The sequence below is a fragment of the Callospermophilus lateralis genome, chromosome 13 (genome assembly GCF_048772815.1).
Source record: "Callospermophilus lateralis isolate mCalLat2 chromosome 13, mCalLat2.hap1, whole genome shotgun sequence".
In the NCBI taxonomy this organism is placed as follows: Eukaryota; Metazoa; Chordata; class Mammalia; order Rodentia; family Sciuridae; genus Callospermophilus; species Callospermophilus lateralis.
The window spans coordinates 48260132-48285582 of NC_135317.1; the positions used below are offsets into that span (position 1 = coordinate 48260132).

General features: G+C 36.9%; 1 protein-coding gene across 1 annotated transcript in view; it reads left to right on the plus strand.

Moving 5' to 3' along the window:
• The window catches only part of Odad2 (outer dynein arm docking complex subunit 2), a 155791-nt gene that overhangs the window by 85528 nt on the left and 44812 nt on the right, over window positions 1-25451 (plus strand). Inside the window, exons 17-18 of the mRNA XM_076831974.1 lie at window positions 18928-19116; window positions 20365-20586. Of these exons, the coding sequence (XP_076688089.1) occupies window positions 18928-19116; window positions 20365-20586 (411 nt within the window). The remainder of the gene's footprint in view (window positions 1-18927; window positions 19117-20364; window positions 20587-25451) is intronic.

A 25451-nucleotide genomic window follows, 5' to 3' on the forward strand; every position in this document is an offset into this window, starting at 1 on the left:
TGGGTTCTTCCAATGCTCCATATATTTGTGGTTTTGGGCCCGGAGCATTGGGCCCCCCGTCCATTTTTTGGCAACGGAGCCTGATGCCTTTCTCCACGATATTGTGGATAAACACCTGGTCCTTGTTCGTTTTTTGAAAATGGAGTATCCTCTATGGTGGTTTGAGAACGGCATTCATTAGCCCAGTGTCTCCCTCTACGGCATAGTGGGAAAATACCCAGTATTCTACTCCTTTGATACCTAGTTTTGTTAAACCCTCCTCCTATAGAGCAATTCCTTTTAAAATGTCCTGTTTGTTCACAATTGTAGCATTTTTTGGCCTGGCATCTAAAGCCTGTTTTACTGCAGCTGCCACGACTTGCTCTTGTTCATTAATGTCTCTACATAATTTAATATATGTGTTTAAATCTTCATGTTTCCATGGTCTGATGACTTCTCTGCACCAACGATTCGCTTGCTCATAAGCCAGTTGTTTTACTAATGGCATTGCTTGTTCTGTATTCCCAAAAACTCTGGTAGCTGTTTGAATAAGCCTATCTACAAATTCAGCATAAGGTTCATTAGCTCCTTGTATTACCTTAGATAATTGACCTTGTAAACCTCCATGTCCTTGTAAAGTCTTCCATGCCCTAACTGCATCTACAGCAATTTGTGCGTATACACCAGGATCATATGCAATTTGTTGCTGCTGATCCTCATAAGGTCCCTTTCCTAATAACATATCTAGATTTCTCTGAGGATAATCAGCTGCTGCATTTCGCCTAGCCATCTCCTTGCAAAATTCCTCATTGGCAACCTTCCATAACAGGTATTGTCCTCCATTTAGCACAGCTTTACACATATTAGCCCAATCTGCTGGCGTCATGTTCAAGTTGGTAATGGATTCGACCATGCTTACAGTGAAGGGTGCTTGAGGACCATAGGTTGTTACAGCATCTTTTAGCTGCTTCACTGTTTTGAAATTTAAAGCATGGTGAATTCGCTGCCCTCCTGCCTCAAATACAGGGCATGTTAATATTTGAGATTCTGTCTCAGGATCCCAACTATCAACTGCAGGGATTGGGGGCCTCCCACCATATGGAGGTGGCGCTGTTGGTTGGACACTTACGCCCTCTGGTGATAGAAAGGTGTTAGTAGCAGTCTCCTGTTGTAACTTTTCCCCTGATGGCTTTTTCTGCTCTAAGCTTTCTTCCTCTATCTGACTAGCTGGAAAGACCTTCTCTTTTACTTGAATCTTTTCCTCTTTCTGACTAACTTGAGAGACCTTCTCTTTTACTTGAATCAGTGTGTCTTCTCCTTCCTCTACCTTTGTCTGAACTGAAGGCTTTGGACTAAGCAAACAAGATACCAACGCCCACAATGTCAATGTGCCAACTGGCAAAGTTCCTGGGCTTTTCTTTTCTATTCTTTTTAAATCTTCACCATGATGGTTCCATTGTGATATATTTAACAACTCCTCCTTTAAAAGCCATGGGCTACATTTTTGTATTGTGTCAATGTATGCCCTGACTGCTCTTGATTTTACTGGGATGCCTCCTTCCTCTAACAATTTACTTAACACTCTTTCAGTTTGTTTTTTACTAATTTCTGATCCCATATTTCTACTATAATACAACCCAACAAGATAACGCCTAAGAAAACTGAAACAGAGTGAAACAAAATTGGAACAACACAAAATCATTATAATAGCATTCTGAAATGTCCATCCATCCTTTCTCCCTATCTGTTCCTCAGATGTGAGTGATTTTCTTCCATCTTACACATCTCCAGGGACAGGCAACTTAAAACAAAAGTGAAGCAAAACAAAAGAATAATCTTAAAATGGCTACCCATCCTCTCGCCTTGCCCTCAGGGGTGAGCAGTTTACCTTATCACTTACCCTCAGTCGTTCCCCGTACGGGCCACCAAATGCCTCAGTCTGGCTGGGCACAATTCAGGAGCCACTTGTCAAAAGAAACGAACTTTATTTTTAGAACCACACAGCCAAACAAAAGAGCTCCTCAGGAAAAACCTTCAGAGCCCAACTGCCACCACCGGCTTCCCAGAAGCCTCTCCTCCTCCCCCACTCCTCCTGCTCTTGAGGCTGACTTGGCTGGGTCGTGTGGGCAGAGCCAAAAAAAGTCCCCCAATGAGCAGCTCCGTGGTCTGAAAGGGTGGGGAAACAGCCCAATGAGCATCACCGCAGAGGAGCCAGTCAGTTGGCAGCTAGAAGTTTGCTGGGGCCGCTGTGAGCCAATCATCAACTGGCAGCTGGAAGTTTGCTGGCGCCCCTTCAGCTGTGGTTCTCAACACTCTCCTATGTTCATTTCTTTTTTATTTTAATCTTTTTTCAAAATTTATTTTACAGTAGAATGCATTTTGACATAATATACACAATGGAACATAACTTCTCATTTCTCTGTACATGGTGCAGAGTCATTCCAGTAGTGTGATCATACATGTATATAGGGTAATAATGTCTGTTTCATTCTACTGACCTTCCCATCTCCACAACCCCAACCCTCCCCTTATTCCCCTCTACACAAACCAAAGTTTCTTCATTCTTCCCTATAGCTCTGACCCACTATGGATCAGCATCCACTTATCAGAAAACATTCGGCTTTGTTTTTTTGGGATTGGATTATTTCACTTAGCATGTTATTCTCTAGCTCCATCCATTCCCCTGAAAATGCTATAATGTCATTCTTATTTAAGGCTAAGTAATATTCCATTGTGTATATGTACCACATTTTCTTTATCCATTCTTCTGTTGAAGAGTATCTAGGTTGGTTTCATAGTTTAGCTTTGTGAATTGAGCTGCTGTAAACATTGATGTGGCTGTGTTACTGTAGTATGCTGATTTTAAGTCTTTTGGGTATAAACCGAGGAGTGGGATAGCTGGATCAAATGGTGGATCCATTCCAAGTTTTCTGAGGTATCTCCATACTGCTTTCGATAGTGGTTCCACCAATTTGCTGTCCCACTAGCAATATATGAGTGAACCTTTTTCCCCACATCCTCACCAACACTTTTTATTACTTGTGTTCTTGATAACTACCATTCTGCCTGGAATGAGATGAAATCTTAAAGTAGTTTTGATTCACATTTCTTTAATTGCTAGAGATGATGAACATTTTTAAAAATCAATCTAAATAGGTGAAAAACCTCTGCAATGAAAACTACAGAACACTAAAGAAAGAAATGGAAGAAGACCTCAGAAGATGGATTGGTAGAATTAATATAGTTAAAATGGCCATACTACCCAAAGTGCTATACAGATTTAATGAAATTCCTATTAAAATCCCAATGACATTCTCCATAGAACTAGAAAAAGCAATCATAAAATTCATTTGGAAAAATAAGAGACTCAGAATAGCCAAGGCAGTCCTGAGCAGGAAGAGTGAAGCAGGAGGCAACCCAGTACCAGGCCTTCTATGTTCATTTCTTTCCTTTTGCACATTAGAGTCCACCATCTATCATTGCGCTCCTTTCCAAATACCAGCAAGTCAGTGCACCCTCTTTCTGTTCACTGTACCTGCCTGACAAAGTCTCAACTCTGCATGGAGGAACACATCTGTCTTCCCTAAGAACTATCCTCTAGCAGGTGACTGTCACCGGGGAAAATCATGTCATTTGACTTGACTACCATCATTAAGATCTCAGGATCACAATCTCAAATTGGTCAAGGTAACTTTCTCTAGTAAACTTGCTCCCCCAACCCCCACTGTTTCAGTGAGTTTCTCTAATCTCATAAGACCCATATTACCCCTTTCTCGTATAGGGTTCTATTTTAGAATTTACTAAATGATTTCCCACATTCCCAATCATTTCTAAAAGTTGGGAATACATTGATTCTAACTTCCATAAACCTTACTCAAATTCATATTTGGACCTATTCTCTATTTTAGCACTTCAAAACTGTTGTTTTGCAGTTTTCTACCCTTCTCTGTTTCTGATAAGAAATTTTTATCTTTGATCCTCTTTGTTTACTTATGACTTTCCTCTTTGGCTTATTTTAGACTTTTTTATTCTTAGTTTTCGGCAACTAATTTTAACGTGTGTGTGTGTGTGTGTGTGTGTGTGTGTGTCTGCTTTAATACTTACTCTGTGGTTCTCGGAGCTTTCTCTGAATTTTTTGGTTGCTCTTTTGGTTCAATTTGGGAAAATATTTGGGTCATTATTTTAAAAGTTTTTCCTTCCACATTCTCTTTTCTCTCCTTAGTCTCTGATTCCATGTGCTTCTTTGCATTCCTTGTTGGTTTAAAAATTGTTTTTGTATGCTGGTCATTGCATATATTAAAATGCATATGTTTTAAAAGTGCCATTGTATGTGAGTATGTTATGTATATAGATTTTTAAAATAGAAAGAGCATTCTTTCCTTCTTTGGATAGCAGGAATCAGGGGTTAACTAATTTGATGAAATAAAAAATTGAATTTGTTGGAAGCAGGATTACTGCTTTTTCATCTATCAAGACCTTAGAAATCACATTCCAGAAGCCCAAGTTTATCACTTTTCAGTACTCAGCTCAATTTCAATTATCTGAGTGGCTTTGAGGCTTATCTTTCGGTCTTATCAAAGTTGAGTTTGGCAGAACCTTGGTTGAACTTCTGACTAAACTCAGGTCATCTCTGACTTCAAACACTTTGTAGGTGAAACCAAGTCTTGCCTCTAGCAGGTCTTGGGACCAAGTACGAAGAGATTGCTATATCTGAAAATTACAAAATTGCAAGATCTGGATATTTTGAGGCCACAGGGTGGCTAGACAGTGAGAGTACATCTTTGTAAGACTGCAATCCTTGGCAGACTTTGAGAGCACAGGACTAGGATTGGAGAGCGTGGGAGTGACCATCCATGAAACCTGACTTTGGGACACTGGGACTGCAAGGTTGGAACATGGAACCGTGGGACAAAGGACCACACACCAAAATGTGGGACTGCAGGACTGCAAGATTGGGAAGCTAGGATGCCATGAGACCTTTGGGGTTGTGGAACTTCAACACTGCCAACACAGAATACACAAGATTGTAAGACTCAGAGCTGGGGACACCAGGTGGACCCTTTCTGTTTTCCAACATGGCTTCAAGTTTTCTAATGACTCAAAATTCTTTTTTTAAAAATATTTTTTATTTCTACCTGTTCTTTTTTATTTCATTTTTTTATTTTTGGTTGTTGATGGACTTTTAGTTTATTCATTTATTTATATGTGGTGCTGAGAATTGAACCCAGTGCCTCACACATGTGGGGCAAGCACTCTACCACTGAGTCATAACCCCAGCCCCATGACTCAAAATTCTTGTGTGAGAAAATCACTCACAGAGTTTATCTTTGTATTCTGGAATTATCTAGATTCAAATTGCTGTGCTGGGTTTGTCAAAAGCATGGTTTTTTTCTTCCGAAGACTGTTCTCTGGCAAGTTTGCTTCTCTATCCAATAAGTCTCTGTCCTGGCAATTGCTCTAATTCTCCTCTGTCCCTGGCTTAGAGTCTGGCCACCAGGTTGGTCCATCACTGTCTCTGCAGGCACAAATTCATCTTAGAAACAGCCATGGCAGTCTAATGTTTGTCCACCTTCTTTTATGAATATGGAATCCCTTTTGTACATCTGTGTTCAAGAAGTGAACAAGATTTGGGTCTCCTATCTGGAAGTCTTTTTATTATTTTCTCCTATAAAATCTGAACTAAGGACCTTGTGACTGCTTTTGGATCTAAACTTACCAAACTCAGAACTTTGACTACATTGTGCTTTGGATTTTTTCCTTCCAGAATCTATATTTGGGGGTCTTCTCTTTGGGACTTTAATCCATTTGAGTTCATGTTTTGTGTATGGTATACAGTAGAGGGGGTCCTACTTCATTCTTTTTGCATGTGACTATCCAGGTTCCCAGCACCATTTGTTAAAAAGACTGTCCTTTCCCCATTAGATGGTCTTGATATTCTTGCAGAAACAGACAAAATACAGGAGGGTTTATATACATCTCTATTTTGTTGCATTACACCAGGATCACATTTTTTTGATCACTGAAGCTTGTAGTAAATTTTGACATCAGGAAGTATGAAATCTACATTTTTTTTCCTTTTCAAGATCCCCTTGAGATTACATATGAATTTTAGAAAGGATTTATCTATTTTTGCAAAAATAGTCATTGATAATACATAGTATCTGTAGATCAGCTCAGGTATGACTGACATTTTAACAATATTAAGTCTTCTAGTCCATAAATGCAAGAAGTTTTTGGCTCCTTTGTTAATTTTTTTAATACAATTGTAAAAGAAGTTATTTTTGTTTTGTTTCAGATTGCTCACTGTTAGTATATAGAAATGCAACTGATATTTGCATGATGATTTTTTTATCCTGCAGCTTTGATAAATTTATCAGGTCTAACACCATCTTTAGGTTTTTCTACATATAAGATCATATCAATTGTGAACAGAGGTAATTTTACTTCTTTCTTTCCAATTTGGAGATTTTTAATTTCTTTTTCTTGCCTTATTCTTCTGACTTAGAACTTCTAGTACTATGTTGAATAGAATTGCTAAAACCTGCATATCCCTGCCTTGCTCTGGATCTTTAAGAGGAAAAACTTTCAGTCTTTCATCATTGACTATATCAACTGTTGCATTTTTCATATGTGGCTTTTATTATTCTGAGTAGTTTTCTTCTATATCTAGTTTATTGAGATGTTTTTCAATCACAAAATGGAATTGAACTTTTTCAAATGCCTTTTGTGCCCTAATTGAAATGATGATGTGGTTTTTATTTTGCTAATGTGGCTTATTTATAGATTGACTTTAATATATTGAACTATCCTTGTATTCTAGGACTAAATTGCATTATACTGTGGTATTATAATTCTTTTAATATGCTATTGACCTTGGTATGTTACTATTTTATTGGAGATTTTAAAAAATATTTTTTTGTTGTTGTAGATGGACACAAAACCTTTATTTATTTATTTATTTATTTTTATGTGGTGCTGAGGATGGAACCCAGTGCCTCACACATGCTAGGCAAGTCCTTTGCCACTGAGCTACAACCCCAGCTCTTATTGGAGATTTTTATATCAGTATCATAAGAGATGTTTGGTCGATAGGTATTTCTTGAGTTTTTGTTTTAAGCACCTTCAGCTTTAGTATTGGAATATTTCTAACCTTATACAACGAGTTTAAGAGTGTTCCCTTCTCTCCAATTTTTGGGAAGAGTTCAAGAGGACTGAATCTTAATTTTAGCGGGGGTGGTACTGGGGATTGAACCACCCAGGGATACTTAACCATTGAGCCACATTCCCAGCCCTTTTCAAAAAAATTTTATTAGAGACAGGGTCTCGCTGAGGGGCTGAGAGCCTCACTAAATTGCTGAGACTGGCTTTAAATTTGCAATCCTCCTGCCTCAGCCTCCTGAGCCACTGGGATTATAGTCCTGTGCCACTAAGCCCAGTTCTCAATTCGTTTTTGAATGTTTGGTAGAGTTCATCAGTGAAACCTTTCCTGGGCTTTTTTGTAAGTTTTTGATTACTGCTTCAGTCTTCCTAGTCAATTTAGGTCTGTTAAGGTTTTATTTTATTTTTTTTTTTAAAGATTAAGTTTTGCTAGATTGTATGTTTTTAGAAATTTTTCCATTTTTATCTAGGATATCCAAGATGTTGGCATATAATTACTTGCACATATAATTCCTTTATTTCTGTTAAATTGGTTTTTTTTATTGTTTTTCTATTTATTTGTAATAACTGCCTTGATTCATTGATGGTTTACAAATGTGTTGTTGAATTTCCACTTATTTGTGAATTTTTCAATTGTCCTTCTGCTGTAGATTTCCAGTTTCATTTCACTGTGTTTGGAAAAGATACTTTATGTGAATTCAATCTTTTCAAAAAATTTAAGGCTTGTTTTGTTTACTAACACATGGTTTATCCTGGAGGATGTTCAGTATGCACTTGAGAAAACTAAGTAGTCTGCTGTTTCAGCGTGTTTTGTATATGTCTGTTAGGTCCAGTTGGTCTTCAGAGTTGTTCAAATCCTCTGTTTTCCATTTTTACCTTCTTTCTTTTAATTCATGAATGAAAGTAGGATTTCGAAGCTGTGTGTTTCTCCCTTCAATTGCGTTGCTGTTTGCTTCATCTATTTTGGAGCTCCGATGTAATTATTATATTTTGTTGAATTGACCCTTCTGTCCTCTTTGGTCTCTTATAACTATTTATGGCTTACAGTCTACCTTGTATGTTAACAGTACAGCCATCCCTGACCTTGTATGTTAACAGTATAGCCATCCCTGCTTTCTTTAGATTACTATTTGCATGAACTGTCTTTTTTCAACCTATGCATGTTCCTAATATCAGGTAAATATTGTAGACAGCATATTGTTAGATCCTGTCTTTCAATGCATTTTGTCAGTCTGTCTTTTGATTGGGAGTTTGTTCCGTTTACATTTAAATTATTATTAATAGTGAAGCACTTACTTTTGCTATTTTGTTGTTTTCTGTGTTTTCTAGCTTTTCTATCCCTCATTTCCTTCATTACTTTTTTCCTTTGCGTGTCATTGATTTTTTACCGTGACATTTTGATTTCCTTCTCATTTTCTTTTGTGTTTTTTTTTAATATTTATTTTTTAGTTGTAGTTGGACATGATACTTTTATTTTATTGATTTATTTTTTACGTGATGCTGAGGATCGAACCCAGGGTCTCGCACGTGCAAGGCAAGAGGCAAGCACTCTACCGCTGAGCCACAACCCCAGCCCTCTTTTGTGCTTTTTTATTGTGGTTACTAATGGGGATGTATATAATATCCTAAAGTTACGGTATTCTAGCTTAAATTGACAATAACTTACTTTCAATCACATACAGCTCTACTTTCTTCCTCCCCACAGACTTGTGAATAATGTAACATCATGAAGATAAGGATTAACTTTTACAATTAACTTAATTGATACTTCACATTCATTATGAGTTAAATAGACTCTCACATGATGAATTGGCATGCTAACCCCATATTTATAGAAAAATGTGGAATAACTGACCCAAGAAGTAAACTTTTGGAAAGCAATCTCTTGAAGATCTCTTGTTTCTGCAGCATTATATTTCATATAGTTAATTTTCATTCTGTCAAAATTATTGTTTCAAATGTTATTCTTAGCCTGATCCATAAAACTCACTTTTCAGAAGCATCTGTCTGAATCTGAGCAGGACTTTGCTTTACTCATCTTAATCTGTGGGTTATTGAGGGTGTAAGCAAGGGGAAAGTTTAAATAGATATAGATATTTATATACATTTAAAAAAAATAAAAATATACATATGCTTTAAAAATACTCACAAATATATACAAATGTAGCTTATAAATAATAGCTACTTTATGATAATATGACTTACCTTCATTTAGCACCTTGTACTTATTATAAAGTTTTTTCAAATGCGTCATTGGTTAAGAATGTCACATAATTAACTCTGTAAGCCTCTGGTTACACAATGGTTCCTCACAATTTAGACCTCCTCATTAACAGAATATTGCATCTAAAGCAGAATAAACATAGGAGGTGGGAAAATTATAGTTGTCCTATGATATTTAAGAAAATTGTCTTGTACTACGTTAGGAAAGTAGAAAAAAAAAGAAAGTATCAATTTATATTCTTTATATTTCTTGAGAGTCAATTGGATAAAACTGTCCTCAAAGCGTAATATGTTTTTGCTATGTAAATCTGGACTATAAGGATTATATCATTACTTTTACCTGAAATTAATTTTTATTTCCTTCAGCTTATAAGGAAAAGCACTATGACTGATATTCTAATTTTGATTTTTTGAAAAACTACATTTGAGAGTATAAGGTAATTCTAATTAATTCATCAATAATTTTTTTAAACTTTAGGGTTTGTTAACCACTGGGAAAAGAACAAGGATGTTATTGTGATAGAGCAGCACAAACAAACCCTGTTCTCCTGGAGTATATATACAGTGTATTTAGAATTTTAAAAGGGCTTAATTTATTGAATATGCATTTAGGACAAGATTTGCCTGTTCAGTTTTGGTTTCTCTGACATGCTATTCGAATGTGAGTGTAGGATTTTTGAAATTTTTATATGCAGTGTGCTATTTTTAAATCTTTTTCAAATGCTATATTATGCATCATATGGTCTCTATGTGGCATAGAGCAGTGTTTTTATAGCTCTTCTGGTTAAAAATTTTTGTCTTAAGTCATGTTACGCTTGCCTTGTATGTGCTTTAAAGTTGTATTATGTATATCTCACCTCATCAGAAAACTGCCAGTTCTTTTTGCTGGAGGCAAGAGAAAGAATTTCATACCCATTAATTTAATTGCTCTGTGCCAAAACACCCAGTATTCTCTGTTTTATTCATTAATCTGTAAATAACGTCTTAATATTTTCCTATTAGTTGAATTTTAGCCAAATGTTCGTATTTGGCTATTTTAAATTTTTTATCGTATTTGTGCATTCGACTTGATTTTCTGTTGAGTTTGAACTTGACACCTTTTTCTACTTATTTAATCATTCCATTTTTAATAGTATTAAAAAGCTGTTTCATATTCTCTTTTTCAGGGACTGTTTTTGTTTGTCTCAGGAAATGTCACTGGCAACATAACTTTATCTTTTTTTTGGAATTATTAATCCCCCAAATTGTGAATATTCTTCTGATGATAAACTGGATTTAATGTGATCAGTATCACTGTAAGGGCTTCCAAGGCTAAGTACACAGCATATTGGGAAAAGATACTACAGAATTCAAGAAATCTTAGGTTAACATTTAGTTTTGTTGCTAACTACTCATGAACCTTGAGCCTTTGTGATTATAAATTGAGGATATCATGCCTCCTTGAGGCAGTTTTGTGAGGGTCACCTGAAACTAATGCATACGGGAATCTGTTTTTAACTGCAAGAAATTAGGCAGTTATTATTATTACTAAGGCCTTTTCTGTTATAGACGAATATTTGAATTGTGCATAACCAGCATTGTACCAGTGGTGAAACTGGCAAGGGCTAGTTTTTAAGATATGTGAGAAGGTGGAAAATGTGGTGAATTTGCCCAGTCGTTTAGCGTTAGGGAAAGACAGTTTTGGCAGAGTAATTATTTTTTCCATCCTCAAATATACTGTCTCCCTTTCCATAGAAACTATGCGGCAGGCAAGACGTCATGTGTTTAAAATGTTTAAACTCAAAAAGGAAAAGAGAAAAGAAAGAAATCACACCTTCAAAACAAATAAACGAACTTTGGAGGGAAGGCTTTTGAGTCTAAAATTTCTCTGTCCTGTTGATGGCAAGCTCGAGATGCTAGTGAGCGAGGCCCATGATCTCACGGAGACTTTGGCTCCCTGTATCTCATACCATGTACCTTAGGAAGTTCTTGGATCAGAGGGAGATGTGATCACTTTTGTCACTTTTCCCAGTACAGCCCCAGTGCTGTGGCTTAGTCTCTACTGATAAAGCAAAATGGGAAAATCGGGAATTCATTAGGCTCTGTGAGGCTGACTCCAGAGAAGCAAGGCCGATTTGGAATTTGGCTTGTTGACCTGATCCTACCAATTTATATTCTACCATGTAGAGATAATATTCTTTTCTAGTGTTTATCACTATGTCTAAGTGTCTTAAACTTGTAGTTCTCTTTTTCTGTTTGCATAATTCAACAGTTATTGACTGGCCACTGTGTGACAGGCAGGAGCCTATCTGCCAAGGGAGAATCAGAAAATGAGAACAGGTACCTCTGTTCTTGAAGAGCTGACAAATGAATGGAGGAGGGACCCATAAGAAATCATTGCAACACAATGAATAAAGAGCTAACGATGCCTTTGTAAATGTCAGAATCAGATTTTGGGGTTAGTTGGTCCAGAAACTCAACAGTGTCATCAAGGACCCAGTCTCTTTTCCTTTTGCCGTTTTTAGTGTGACCTGTGATAATTCCTTACAATTAACAAAACATTCTTGGAAGACTATAAGAGAATATTTCAGACTTCACTGGCTATAACTGGACCCTTAACAAATAATTGGCAAGTGGAGTGGGACTTCTGTGATAGGGGTGGGCCAGTCCAGAATTGCCCTTGGGGTCCAGAGGACCCCTCCTGATGCTGTGGGTATGAGGCAGACAATCAATTATCAAGGTTTGGCAAGCAAAGAAGAATGGGGAAATGGATTTTGGAGAAAAACATCTGTAAGAGTGTGGAGGGAAGGAGTGACCAATGGTCATGGTTTAAATATGAGGTATCCTCAAAAGCTCATGTGTGAGACAATGCCAGTAAGTTTAGAGGTGAAATAATGGGGTTATGAGACCCTTCACCTAACCCACTAATTAATCCACTGATAGGAATTACCTGCATGGTAATTATAGGCAGGTAGAGTGTGGGTGGAGGAGGTGGGTTATTGGGGCTGTGCCTTTGGGGTGTACGTTTTGTTCTTGGGGGACACAGCTCTCTCTCTCTCTCTCTCTCTCTCTCTCTCTCTCTCTCTCTGCTTTCTAGTACCACGTCCTCAGCTGCTGTCCTCTGCCACCTCCTTCAGCCATGATGTTCTACCTCACCTCAGGGCCCAGGGAATGACTGTCTAGGACTGAAACCTCTGAAATCAAGATCTCCCAAATAAACATTTTCTCCTCTAAACTTGTTCTTATCAGGTCTTTTGGTCACAGCAATGAAAAAGCTGACTAAAACATCAATCCTGAGAAGGGGATTGAGATAGTCCTGAAGGAAATGAAATCAGTAGGGAATTTTAAGAAACTCAAGGTCCTAAGTTGACCTTCAGTTAGAATGGCTATTATTACAAAGACAAAAAATTTACAAATGTTGGCAAGGATGTGGGAAAAAAGAACTCTCATTGACTTGTTGACGGGAATATAGATTAGTAGAGCCATTATGGAGATCAATATGGAGGTTCCTCAAAAAACTAAAAAGAGAGTTGCAATGTGACTCAGTACTCTCTCTTCTGGACATATCCAAAGGAAATGAGATCAGCATACCAAATAGATACGTGTATACCCTTTTTTGTTGTGACACTATTCATCATAGCTAACATATGGACTCAACTTAAGTACCTATCAATGAATGGGTAAAAGAAATGTGGTATAGATACACAATGGAACACTATTTAGTTATGAAGAATGAAATCCTTGCTAGCAAAATGAATTGAACTGGAGGACTTTATGTTAGGTGAAAATAAGCTAGATAGAGACAAGTACTGCATGTTCTCTCAACTGTGAAAGTAAAAAAAAATCAATCTGAATATAGAAAAGTGATTAAGGAAAGTTGGAAAGTTTTTTTGTGGGGTATGGATAAAGAGAGATTGAATTTGGTTAGTGTATGCTATATGCATGTGTTGAAATATCACAGAGGATCAATATGTACAATTAATACAAGAAAAGAAAACAATTAAAAAAAGCCCCACAGTCCTTTTGTTGATATCTTTCTAGTCTTTTTGGAAGTCTGACATTCATTCTCAAAGGTAGGTTTCTCAGGTCATTCTTAGGTTGCCATCACTTCCCCAAATCTTCCATGTTTATAACAGCTTTATGCACTGAACATCAAATTGGCTCAATATGAGAACTTTGATCAATATTTTCTCTCATTGAGTAATTTAGATGTATTGTTCTCTTTTATTTATCATAAAAATTGCTTCTGAAAAGTCTAATAATAATATATTTTTCCTTACAAATGACTTGGTTTTTTTTGCCTGAATAACCAAAGTGGTTTTTTTCATTTATTTTTTTATTAAAGTCTAACAATTGTGTTAGAATGTTTTTCGTGTTACCCCATTCCAAGTATAATTTCCCAGGTACCAAAGGTGACTTTTGAATACACTCTCAATATTTCTTTAAGAGAGAGTTGTCTCGAATTATAGTTTAAAAATCTTCTCCATTGTATAGTTTTGTTTTCCTTCTTGGGGACTCTAAACACACGTGTGTTAGATCTTCTCAGCTTGTTCTCTTGAATATTTTGTGAGTTCTTTTTTCATTACTTTGCAGTTTTCACATCTTCTGTTTATTTAAAGAGATCAGCCATTGTGTTCATGCATTCTTGTGTTCCTTCTAGTTGACTCTTCATTTCCAAGATGAATTTCTCTTTCATTCCTCCTTTGTGGAAGTTCTGCTTCTCCTAAGTCATGTCCTAATCACCTAATCTGTGGATTTTCATGATTCTAACTTGTTTTTTGTCCATTGCTTTTATAACCTTGTTTCAGTTCATTTAAAAATGTTGCTAGGGGGTGCTGAGACTATAGTTCAGTGGTGGAGCACTTTTCTAACCATGAGCAAAGCCCTGGGTTCAATCCCCAGCATTTCAAAAAATAAATAAAATAAACACGTTGCATTACAATTTGCATGTCTTCTTGATGTGTTTTCATTCTCTATAAGGATGTTTTTCTATTCCTTATTCTCTCTGTTTTAATTCCTTATAGTAACTCTACATAGAAATTAACTGTTTTTTTTTTATGTTGCTCATTATTAAGAGAAACAAATCTTCCTGTTTTTTTGGTGGGGGAGAGCTGTGATCCAGGACAGCATTACTATTGCACATCCTCAAGATCATGTATCCTTGCTGCTCTGTCCCTTTCCTCTTTTTTTTTTAAATCTGGACTTTCTTACTCTTTTATCCCAGTGTTCCTACTCTGTTCAATTTAGATGCAGTTGCCAGTCACTCCTCCCAGGAGCGAAGTGTTGTAGTTTTCAGTATTCATGGGACTCGGCTACTGCTACAGAGAGTGACAGCTGCACCCGCCCCATCAAACCTCCTGGAGTTGTGGTCTTGTTCACAAGTTGTGGGTTTGTCCCAGTCTCTTCATTTTGGAGTCAGTGTGGATAGCTTGTCACCTCATATTACTGTATATATGGTTTTTTAAAATTTTTAATACTCACTGCTCAGTTATTATAGGAAGCTTCAGAAACTTTGCCATTATCATCTTTCCAGAATTCCTCTAATTCTTGGGGAAAAAAAAGATTCTTAATTTTGTAATTGACTAAGGTATAAGATGGACACAGATGGTATCCGAGAAGTTGAGCTTTAGGACTATGTTCTTGAAGTTCCCTGAAATTTTGTGAGAAAGCCAATTGTTTTTTATTTGGAACTTACACGTGCACAACTTCCTTTGAACCAAGCATGTGGTTAGAGCTCAATGGTAATACGGTAGAGGGACTTTGCGATCAGACAGATCTGGATTCAAATCCCACTTCTGCCATTTACTGCATATTAATGAACTCCTCTAAGGTTTTCCTCATCTATAACATGGATAATTAGGATTTGAAATGTAATTAGGATTACCCTTTCTGGATAATTAGGATTAAATTGTGTTGGATATTTGGAGATTAATAAATCCGTATTTATAATTTATGATTTGATTACATCCTAATGCATAGAAACATGATAAGTGCAGACTATGGTTGAAAATATAATTTCTTTTGTGTTACACGAGAAGCTTTATTTGTAGAATTCTAGAAAAAAATAGCAATTAAGTATTTTTCAAATAATTGTGTGAATACATCAGAATTTGGAAGTATTGTATTAGAAGTTGTATTTAAATTTGGCATTGAGCACTAGGCCACCAGTATTGCTCACATCTGTTCACACAGCAATCAGGAGAGGCAGTATGTCATAGGGAAGGTTGCTTTGCTCTTACATTTGCATATCACTTGGCCTGGGTCCTACCTTCACTACTTACTAGCAGCTTAGTTTGGCTTGTTATGCCTGCAGTGAAAGCTTCCTGTCATAGTGGTGAGTTTGCAATCAAATTTGACAAATGTTAATTGAGCATGTACTGACGACTAGAAGCTGGCATAGTCACTAGGCATACAATGATGGACAAAACAAAAAGTCTCTGCCTTTCTAGAACTTACAATTCAAGGTCAAAGAAAAATGATTAAGCCGTGACTACAAAGAGTGATCGTTTCTATAAAACAGAAAAATCGGCATTATAGGAGGATCTACTTGACTCAGATTTGAAGTTTAGGAGAGAGTCCCAGGAAAAATGATTCCTCAGTTGATAGCTGAAGATGTGTAGGAATTCCCAAACCAAGAAGGGAGTCAAAACAACATGTGCAAAGGTGTGGAGTCATGTGCAAGCAGCAGGTTTAAGGGCATGAAACCTGGAGGACTTAATGCATAAAGCAGTGTTCCCAACGCTGGCTCAAGTTCAGACTCACCAAGAGAGCTTTTACAAAGACTCATTTTTATAGGCCCCACCCAGACTTAATGAATCACATTCTCAGGGAATGAGTCCCAAGTCTGTGATTATAAGTCATGTGGGGAGCCACTGGGTTAGGGCGTGTGGGGCTATTAGAGAGGGGCCATCAAGGCAGGAAAGCTGAGCTGGGGCACAGCATGAAGGGCATGTAAACTGTGTGTCAGGTTTGAATTTTGTCCTAAGGGCTGGGGAGACTATGGAAGAATTTGGGGGCATGAGGATGAGACAATCGATTATTGGTTCATAAAAATCTCTAGTTGAGTAAGACAAAGTTCCTGCAATCTAGTTTACAAAGTTCAACATCTGTGAAACCTCAGTGAGAAAAATCTAAAATGGAAATATTGATACCTACTTGGCAAGGTAATGGTGAGGCTTAACTGGGGTAATTTATGTGAAATACTTTCAAATGCCTTTATGCATGTATGACATATATTTGAGATTCAAAAGATGCTAATTTCTATTATGTAAGGAAGTCATGGGGCCAAATAATTGGTGAACATTGGAGACCCTCACTTATACAGTTTCTCAGTGGATGATGGGATTTGTGTTCAAACATCTGCTTCCAAGGTCCTCTGACATTCTTTTCCTTTGCCCATCCCTGGGACCCAGGACAGAGCCCATTCTGATCACACGTGCTCATTCTTTTACAATCATTGTTTCAGAGTTACAATTTTTATGCCAGTGAATTCCAAATCCATATTTCCAGTCTACTTTTCTTTTCTGAGCTCCAAACCCATATTGCCCTCTTACTCCTGGATATGTCCATTTAAATGTCTGTGATCACTTTATTCAAATTAGGTCTTCTCTTCCCAAGTTTCACCCTTCTCCACCCTGCAAAACAAAACTGTTTTTCCAACATTGGCACCACTGGGTCAACCCAGAAACATGGGAATCATCAATGACTTTGATCTTCTCCCATGAGGTTTCCCCAATCCACACCTTTCTCTGCAGACTTTGATCATCCCCTTTCTCCACTCTATCACCAACCTGTTGTCTGGACCCGTGAAATAGCCTATGACTTCCTAACCTCATTCTTTGTCCCAACCCCAACTCTGCATCCATAACCCTGAGAGATTTCCTAGGGTACAAGAGTAGTACCGCCCATACTTAAGCCTCTTCTGTGACTTTCAAATGCCTTTAAAGGAACTCCAAACTCCACCAAGTCTTTATCAGCTCCTTCAAGATATCACCTCTTCAGTCTCATTTTCTCCCAAGCTCCTTTTCTTATTTTAGGCTATAACCATTCTGAACTGGGGTGTGGGGGGGAACCACTTCTTTCTCATGAATCTATGTCACATGAAGAGTCATCCATCCATAACCCCCTTCATATGGATAGCTCCCTGTGCCCTTTACGCTTTAACTGATAGAGATCCTCTTGGGGAGGCAATCCTTGAATCTTTACAAAAGCTGAAATCCCCTTGTGTGTATTCGTAATACCTTTACCTGCTCCCCAAGTGCTACTTATTATATGTGTGATTTCTCAGTATCAATCTTCCCCACCCATTGTACCCAATAGGATGGCGAGAGAGAGAGAGAGAGAGAGAGAGAGAGAGAGAGAGAGAGAGAGAGATAATCTCCATGTTACTGATGAATTCTTGCTAAATTTTATTTGTAACCCCACACCGATGTTCAGGGTGTTTTCACAGTCATTCTCTGACCTGCACAGAAGTTGGAAACTTGGTGTCCTCTGACGTGCATGTTCCAGCATGAATAAGATAATGTTTTGCCTTCTTATTTCAGGACTCATACTGTCAACAAGTATCCATCTCTGGTCTCTGAGCCACATTTTTCATACTTTTGTACATATTGTTAGTTATTTCACGGCTTAAAAATGGTCTAGTACTGCAGTGCTGCCTAGGGTTCTTTGTTGCTGTTTTTAATCCTGGAGTTTGAACCCAGGGCTTCCAACCTGCTGGGCAAGCACCTCACCACTGGACTCCATCCCTGGGCTCTAACTAGGGCTTTTAAAAAAGTTTTAGCTATCCCACAGTGGAGTGTACTTTGACATTCTGACGTGGAGTCTAACTTGTTCTAATTAGGATCCCATTTTTTGCGGTGGTACATTTTGTGGACTTTCACTGGTTGTGGCGTCTTTCATGTGCCTTAGGGAGAAAATTTGTTGGTTGGATGAGCTTCCTTGCATGAGTTACAGCACTGTTGGCCGTGAATTCAAGGCTCACGATTTAAGAATCTATATGAAATGAGGTGTTTTCAAATAGAACCATGTAAACAAGATTATATATTCACAAAATGATGAAAATATTGTGTCCAGAGTCTTGCAAGAACCCAACCCTGTGTCACCTCTAACAGCAGTGGTTCACTGTTGGCTCATTCAGTGTCTGTAGTGTCTTCATAGAACAAAACAACTGTATTTTATTAACTTCTGTGTCCTTAGTAGCTCACACAGTGACTCTCACAAAATGGATCTTCAAACTGAATTTTGTGTATGTGTGTGTGTGTATATATATATATATATATATATATATATATATATTCATATGTGTATATTCATATTACATATGCATATATATTCATGTGTATACTCATATTACATATACATATATATTCATATATATTCATATGTGTATATTCATATTACATATATGCACATTACTTTATACAGACATACATAGAAATTATATATAATATAAAAATAAATTAAGATGAATTTGTCTTTCATTCTAAATGTATACATCACAGATTTTTTTTTCACTTTCTACCTTTGGAAAAAGATCTTAAATATAGGTTATTTTTTGATACCATCTTTATTCTTATTTTTGTCTAGGATGCTGGAGAAATGGTTCGTTCCTTTGTTGGTGGTTTGGAACTTGTTGTCAATTTACTGAAATCGGATAACAAAGAAGTTTTGGCGAGCGTATGTGCTGCTATTACCAATATAGCAAAAGATCAAGAAAACTTAGCTGTTATTACAGATCATGGGGTTGTTCCTTTATTGTCCAAGCTGGCAAATACAGTGAGTAGCACATCTTTTTTATTTTTAATATTTATTGTCAGATCGTGAATTTAAAGCCCAAAGACCTGAATTCATGGTTAATATCCACTACTTAAGAAGTCTGAGATTTTCTTAACTCACTTAATTTTTCTGAAACCTAGATATGCAAAAGTATATTTCGAAATGATAAAATGTTAATATACAGGCTCCTGTAGAATTGAGGCTGGTTTTTTTAAAATATTTTTTTTAGTTGTTGTTGGACCTTTATTTAATTAATTAATTTACTTATATGTGGTGTTGAGAATCGAACCCAGTTCCTCACACAGGCCAGGTGCGTGCTCTACCACTAAGCCACAACTTCATCCTAAGAGGCTGTTTTTTTATTTGTCACTGGCAAGTGAAGTGGTGGCAAATAGCAGTGCTACTATGTAAGTGTTACCTATTCACTGCCACTGTCATCATTTTTATTGTTCATGCCGACATTAGAAGTTGAGTGGCACCTCCTCCGCTTAGCAAGCTTGGATTGGTAGCATTCTTAAGCTAGAAGGTGTTGGCCACCACTGTATTGTTTACCTGAAGCTGTGCCAGATAGAATAGGCAGCCTTGAGGGACAATGACTTCATCTTAACCAGAGGTATTCAAGCATAGCCTGGACTGCCACTTGGCAGAAAAGTCGTAGAGCAGAAATTCAAGCACTGGAACAATACCTGGTATCGGATACTTTGAGTTCCTAAGAGAATCTGCTAGATTGTTAAGTTCACCAAGTTGTTGCCTGAGTCAGGAGAATAGTACAGTTAAACAGAGACCATGTCCAATTCAGTTACATTTTACCTGTACAAGGTAATTACATACAAAAAGGATCTAATTTGCACAAGGTATACAGAAAGAAAAATGGAGGACCCCATATATGTTATCATATTTCCTACACTGTCTTCCCCCGCTTGGGGCCCAAGGTGTGTTACCAAGATGTAGAAGTATTCCTAAGGTGAAGAAGAAGAATTAATCCATTTATCCCAGCTATGTGAGGTATTCCTTGAAGAATATCCAATTTTCTATAAAATCCAGTTTGTACAAAGAAAACTCAGACTTGAACCTTGGTCATTGGTGACCCACCACAATACTAGCTCCTTCGAAACACCCACTAAGGAGCCAGCTACTGCATCCCTCCAAACTCATTTGCATCTTAGTAGCCATAAGCATAAAGTGCATACATGTGATCATACAGAGTGATTACAATGCACATTTCTTAAGTTGGTTTTCTTTGTGCAGAATAATGATAAATTGAGGCGTCATCTGGCAGAGGCTGTCTCACGTTGCTGTATGTGGGGCAGAAACAGAGTGGCCTTCGGCGAGCACAGAGCAGTGGCTCCTTTGGTGCGCTACCTGAAATCGAATGACACCAATGTGCATAGAGCAACAGCCCAGGCCTTGTATCAGCTCTCAGAAGATGCAGATAACTGCATCACCATGCATGAGAATGGCGCAGTAAAGGTACAGTTCACTGACGTCATGGTTTAGTCCCAGTGTGGTAAAGGCGGGTTGGAAAGAAGCTGAAGGGACATGAAGCTTTTACTAAAAGGAATGTGCTTCCTTTTTGGATCATAGTCGTATTTGAGCCATGTGTTAACATGGTTTTCTGCTGCAGAAAAATTGTAGGAATAGAGAATTCTTCTAAATCAAAGCATATAAATGTACTTCATAAAATAATTAATCATTCTATAATTTGAATTAAGTTAAATAAAATGTATAGGACATGAACAATCACTAGTATTCATAAATCTATTTGATATATTGTTTGTTTAGTAGGTACATAAAAAAAATAATAGGCACATGCAGAGACACCAGCTGAACAGCAAAAGAAATGACTGAAACGGTTGTTAGACTAAAGCTTAACAACAAGGATCAATTAAAAATGGTGTTGTGTTTCAAATCTTTGCGTCAGACATTTTTGCCTTTAACCAACATACAGTTAGAAGAATTTCTGCATATAGCCTTTAGTGAATCTCCACATTGGAAACTACCTAGAATATTTTGATGGTAATAAATACAAAAATACTTAGAGTACCTGAATAGCTTACATACATCAGGAAAAACTGATTAAAATATTAAAATATCAATAGCTTGTTTCCTTGTACAATATAGTTTTTACTGTTTATTACCTTAATTTGGCACCAACAACAACCAGACACATTCACACTTTGAAATGTATATCATGAGTTGAAATTTTAGATAAGATTTTAAATTTCCAGTTATTCATATCTAGTCAAATCTAGATATGCTAAATATGAAACATCTAAGATGAATAATGCTCTTAAAAATGCCAATTGGTAATTTTTTAGGCAATTATTTTAATTCATCCTTCAAACTTATTATAGTTGAAAGATGTGATGTTAATTTTTCTGAAATGAAAACCAAATTACATTTAAATATATCATTCTTTCCATTATAAATCTGTTTCTATGACATATAAGTTAGGCTTATGTACTTCATCAAGCAAAAATCTGGCATAAAAAGCACCTTTTAGACTAAGGAGCAATTTTAAAAAGTAAATTATAAAAAAAAATTGGAATGTTAACTTCTAGTTACTAAAGAATAATGAAAACATTGTCACTTCTATGTGACTATGTTCACACTTCAAAAAGAAGAGATTTCTAATTTAAAATTATACATTCTGTTATTGAACATGATTGGCACAGTCTAAGATGCAGTAAGCATACAGCCTTTACAAAAACAAAACTGCAAAAGTTATGCAGCCTGGTAAAGTGTCTGACACATAGCACATACGTAGAGAATTCCCAGTTTAAGAAGAGCATTTCTAGATGGCTCAGAAAGTTTTCAAATTTCATAAGGTTTGCATGGTCATTAGGCTGGCCATTAAATGCCAGGCATCTGTGCCACTCTCAAGGAGTTCTTCTAATGCAAATCAACAGATAATCCAGAATCCCTTTTGTGTACAGTATTGTAACTGTGTTCACCCACCCACACAGCTTATTTTATAAGGAAATGAAGGAAATAAGAATGATGGAGGTGTGTAGACATTAAAGAGAGAGCAAAGAAGGTGCTTCTGCTGTGCAGAGAGCCTTTCCCAGGTCATCTTTGGTGATCATGGGGTCTGTCTCATCTATTTGCATTCCTAACTACTGTTATGTCTGTGGGAGGATAACTGTAAATAATAGGACATTGTTTTTGGCACGTCCATCTGCAATGATACAGAGACAGGCCTTGCTTTGGGACATTGTCAGCACAAATGTATGTTGTGGAGGTGACCTGTCCCCTTTTTTCTCAACCTGCTCCAAGCCCCAGACCTCACAGGGCTGTGTGGGAAGCCTATTGCTTCCCTTCTCTGGTTGTCTTTAAGGAGGAAAAAAAATATGTGAATGTGGTGTACTGGGCTTGGTAAAATAAATAGGATTTGTTAGTTGCTTGGATATGGGTAATAAAAGAAAGAGAACAAATGACTCCAAACTTCAGGCTAAATGAAGAAGAATCCATTCTACAATAATGCAAGAAAAATGTTCTGCAAATTAGGGTGATTCACTTACCTACAGTGAATATGTCTCCAGTGTGCAATTGTTTTTCTGACTTTGAATGCATAATCGTTCACTCTTGGCAGATTCCAGGCTGTTTTTGTTCCTAATTGCTACTGCCCCTCTCTGGTCAAATGCTTACTGTGTTATTTTCCATTCCTGCAGACTTTCCTGCTGCAGCTGACATGACAAATGTTGACAGAATCTTCTGCAATTACCAGGCTCTGTCAGTTACCCATCACCCTATTCATAAGTAATTCATTCTAGGGTTAGTGCCTGTGTCCTACAGTTTCCTCAACAGTAACAGCTGATGTTATGCAATCTCTCTCTCTCATGACTACTGATATTTTTGCTGTAGTAACAGTGAAAGTGCAGGCTTGAGTGGCCACAATACCATGAGTTCAGCTTCTCCTACGTTCAATTTGAATGGCCCATTTGAATTTAGGTGTAGAGCAGGGCTGTCCAGTAGAAATGCCATGTGAGCCACGTACATAATATTAAATTTTCTAGTAGTCATAATTTAGCAAAATATAAAAATAAATGGATAAAATTAGTGATATATTTTATTCAGCTCAATTTATCCAAAATATTATTTCAATTTTTGATCAATATAAAATTACTATTTTTTATACTTTTTTTGGTACTAAGTCTTCAAAATCCAATTTGTGTTTTATAGTACATCTATTTTGGACTAGCCATGTTTCAAAATAATTAACTAGTAGTTAGTGGTTTCCTTACCAGACAATGCCAATTTAGAGACAAGGAGAACGGGGGGACATTTGGAAACTATCTGCCAAGAAGTACAAAACCATGTGAGAGGGTGGGTAAGATGTTTTTGGCAGAGTCTAAAGAAGCCTGGGAAATGTCTACGTTTTCACTTTGGGGGCATGTAAACTAGGAAGAAGAGCTGTCAAAGTAAACTTGAGAAGTTAACAGGTTAAGCAGGAGTTCTATAAGCCAAAGAAAGAGTGAGCTTCAAAGGTTGTGTTTAAACACTGTCGAGAGGTCAATAAAGATTTCCTGATTCAATTATGTTGAAAAACAATCCTGTGTCAGAGCCTTCCGAGGAAGAATCTCTTCTAAATGGACCAATAACTCCCCTGCTCTGCTCTGGTACATACAATATGATTGGAAAAATTCACTGTGTCCTCTGTGATTTTTACACAGAACTGATCAAAAGTATCAGCCCAGGAACTTGACTCATTGCAAAATCTGGTGAATGTGGATGCAGAGTTGTTGAAAACTGGTTTGAAAATGTGGAAAGTCTAAGAGATACCTCAAAGTTATTTACTAATTGTTACAAACCTATAACTCAGGAGAGTAATATAAGGAGGAAAGGAAGTTGTAGGAAAAATTGAGCAAACACAAGCCTTTTCCTAAGGCAGAAAAAGTGATCAAATAGAGATGATGAGCACCCACGAAAGACATTAAGCTCCTTTCCCCATGGTGACATTGGATTTGTTTTTGCAAATGTCTATACCAGGCAGGTGAAAGCTACATTCCAGCTATAACTTTTTGAAAGGCAGGAAATTGAAAAGATTGCAGAAAATACTATCAGAAGTCTGCCCAGCACTGGCAAAGGGAGAGTAGTGTGATTCAATGTGGGTACAGTCAACAGGGCTGACTTGGCCACATCCCAGGCTCAGTACACGTACTGGCCAGAGAGCCAGGAATGAGAATCCAGAACCCGCCCCATAGTTTTTTGAATGCTAACATAAGAAAACAAAATATTATTAATGTCAGTGAGTCAAGTGAATGGATTTTAGAGACTGAGGTCACCCAGGAATTTTCAGTGTCTATGTACTTAATGTTTTACCTAAATATACTTTCCATTAATGTAACTTTGCAGTTCTGAGCAGTTTTGAGTCCTTTTCGCACATTTCCTGTGTTCTCTGGAGTTCTGGGGATAGTCTACTTGGTGATCCTAGGCTACTAAATAACTTAGGTAGACCTAACAGGTGTTAGTGAATGGACACTGCTTACAGAGTAAGCACAGAGTTTTTCTGATTGGCTTTCTTCTCTTTATTTATATGCGTCCTTTAATTTTTTTTTTTTTTTTTTTTTTTTACTTATTTATGTCTCCTTAAAAGTGAGAAAGAAATTTATGGGGAGGTATCCAGTAAGTTAGATGATAGTTCACGGCAGTTAACTTTTTATATATACATCAAATGTTTTCCTTATTTCATTTTTTTAACTTTAAGAGGTCTTATTAGCTTTATTAAGGGATAATTGACATATACATGCACATATTTGAAGTGTACAGTTTGATAAGTTTTCACACACACACACACACACACACACACACACACACACACGCAAACCCACCATTACTGAATGAAGATAATGATCCCCTTATGTTTTTTGACACCCCTTTGGATGCCCTCTCTCTAGTCCCTCTTTGTTGTTGGGCAACCATTGATTTGCTTTCTTCATTTTGGATTGATGTGCAATTTCTGGAACTTAATATAAATGCATATATAAAGTATACACTCAGCTTTTTGTTTGATTTGCTCCACTATTTAATTATTTTCATGCTCTTCCATGTTATTGTGCATATAGTACTTCACTCTTTCATTGCTGATTAAGTACTCCAATATATGGATGTATCACCATTTATTCTTTCACTCAGAATATTCTTTAATCAGTGTAGGTCTGTTATTTATTTCTTCTTAAACCCCTTTGGTGCTTTGTGTCTTTCAAGGAATTAGTTCAGTTCATTAAAGTTGTTAAATATATCAGCATAAAAGTTGTTCATATTAATTCCTTATCCTTTTATTATATGTAGAAACCATAGTTATACCTTTTTCATTATTAATATTTGTAAATTTA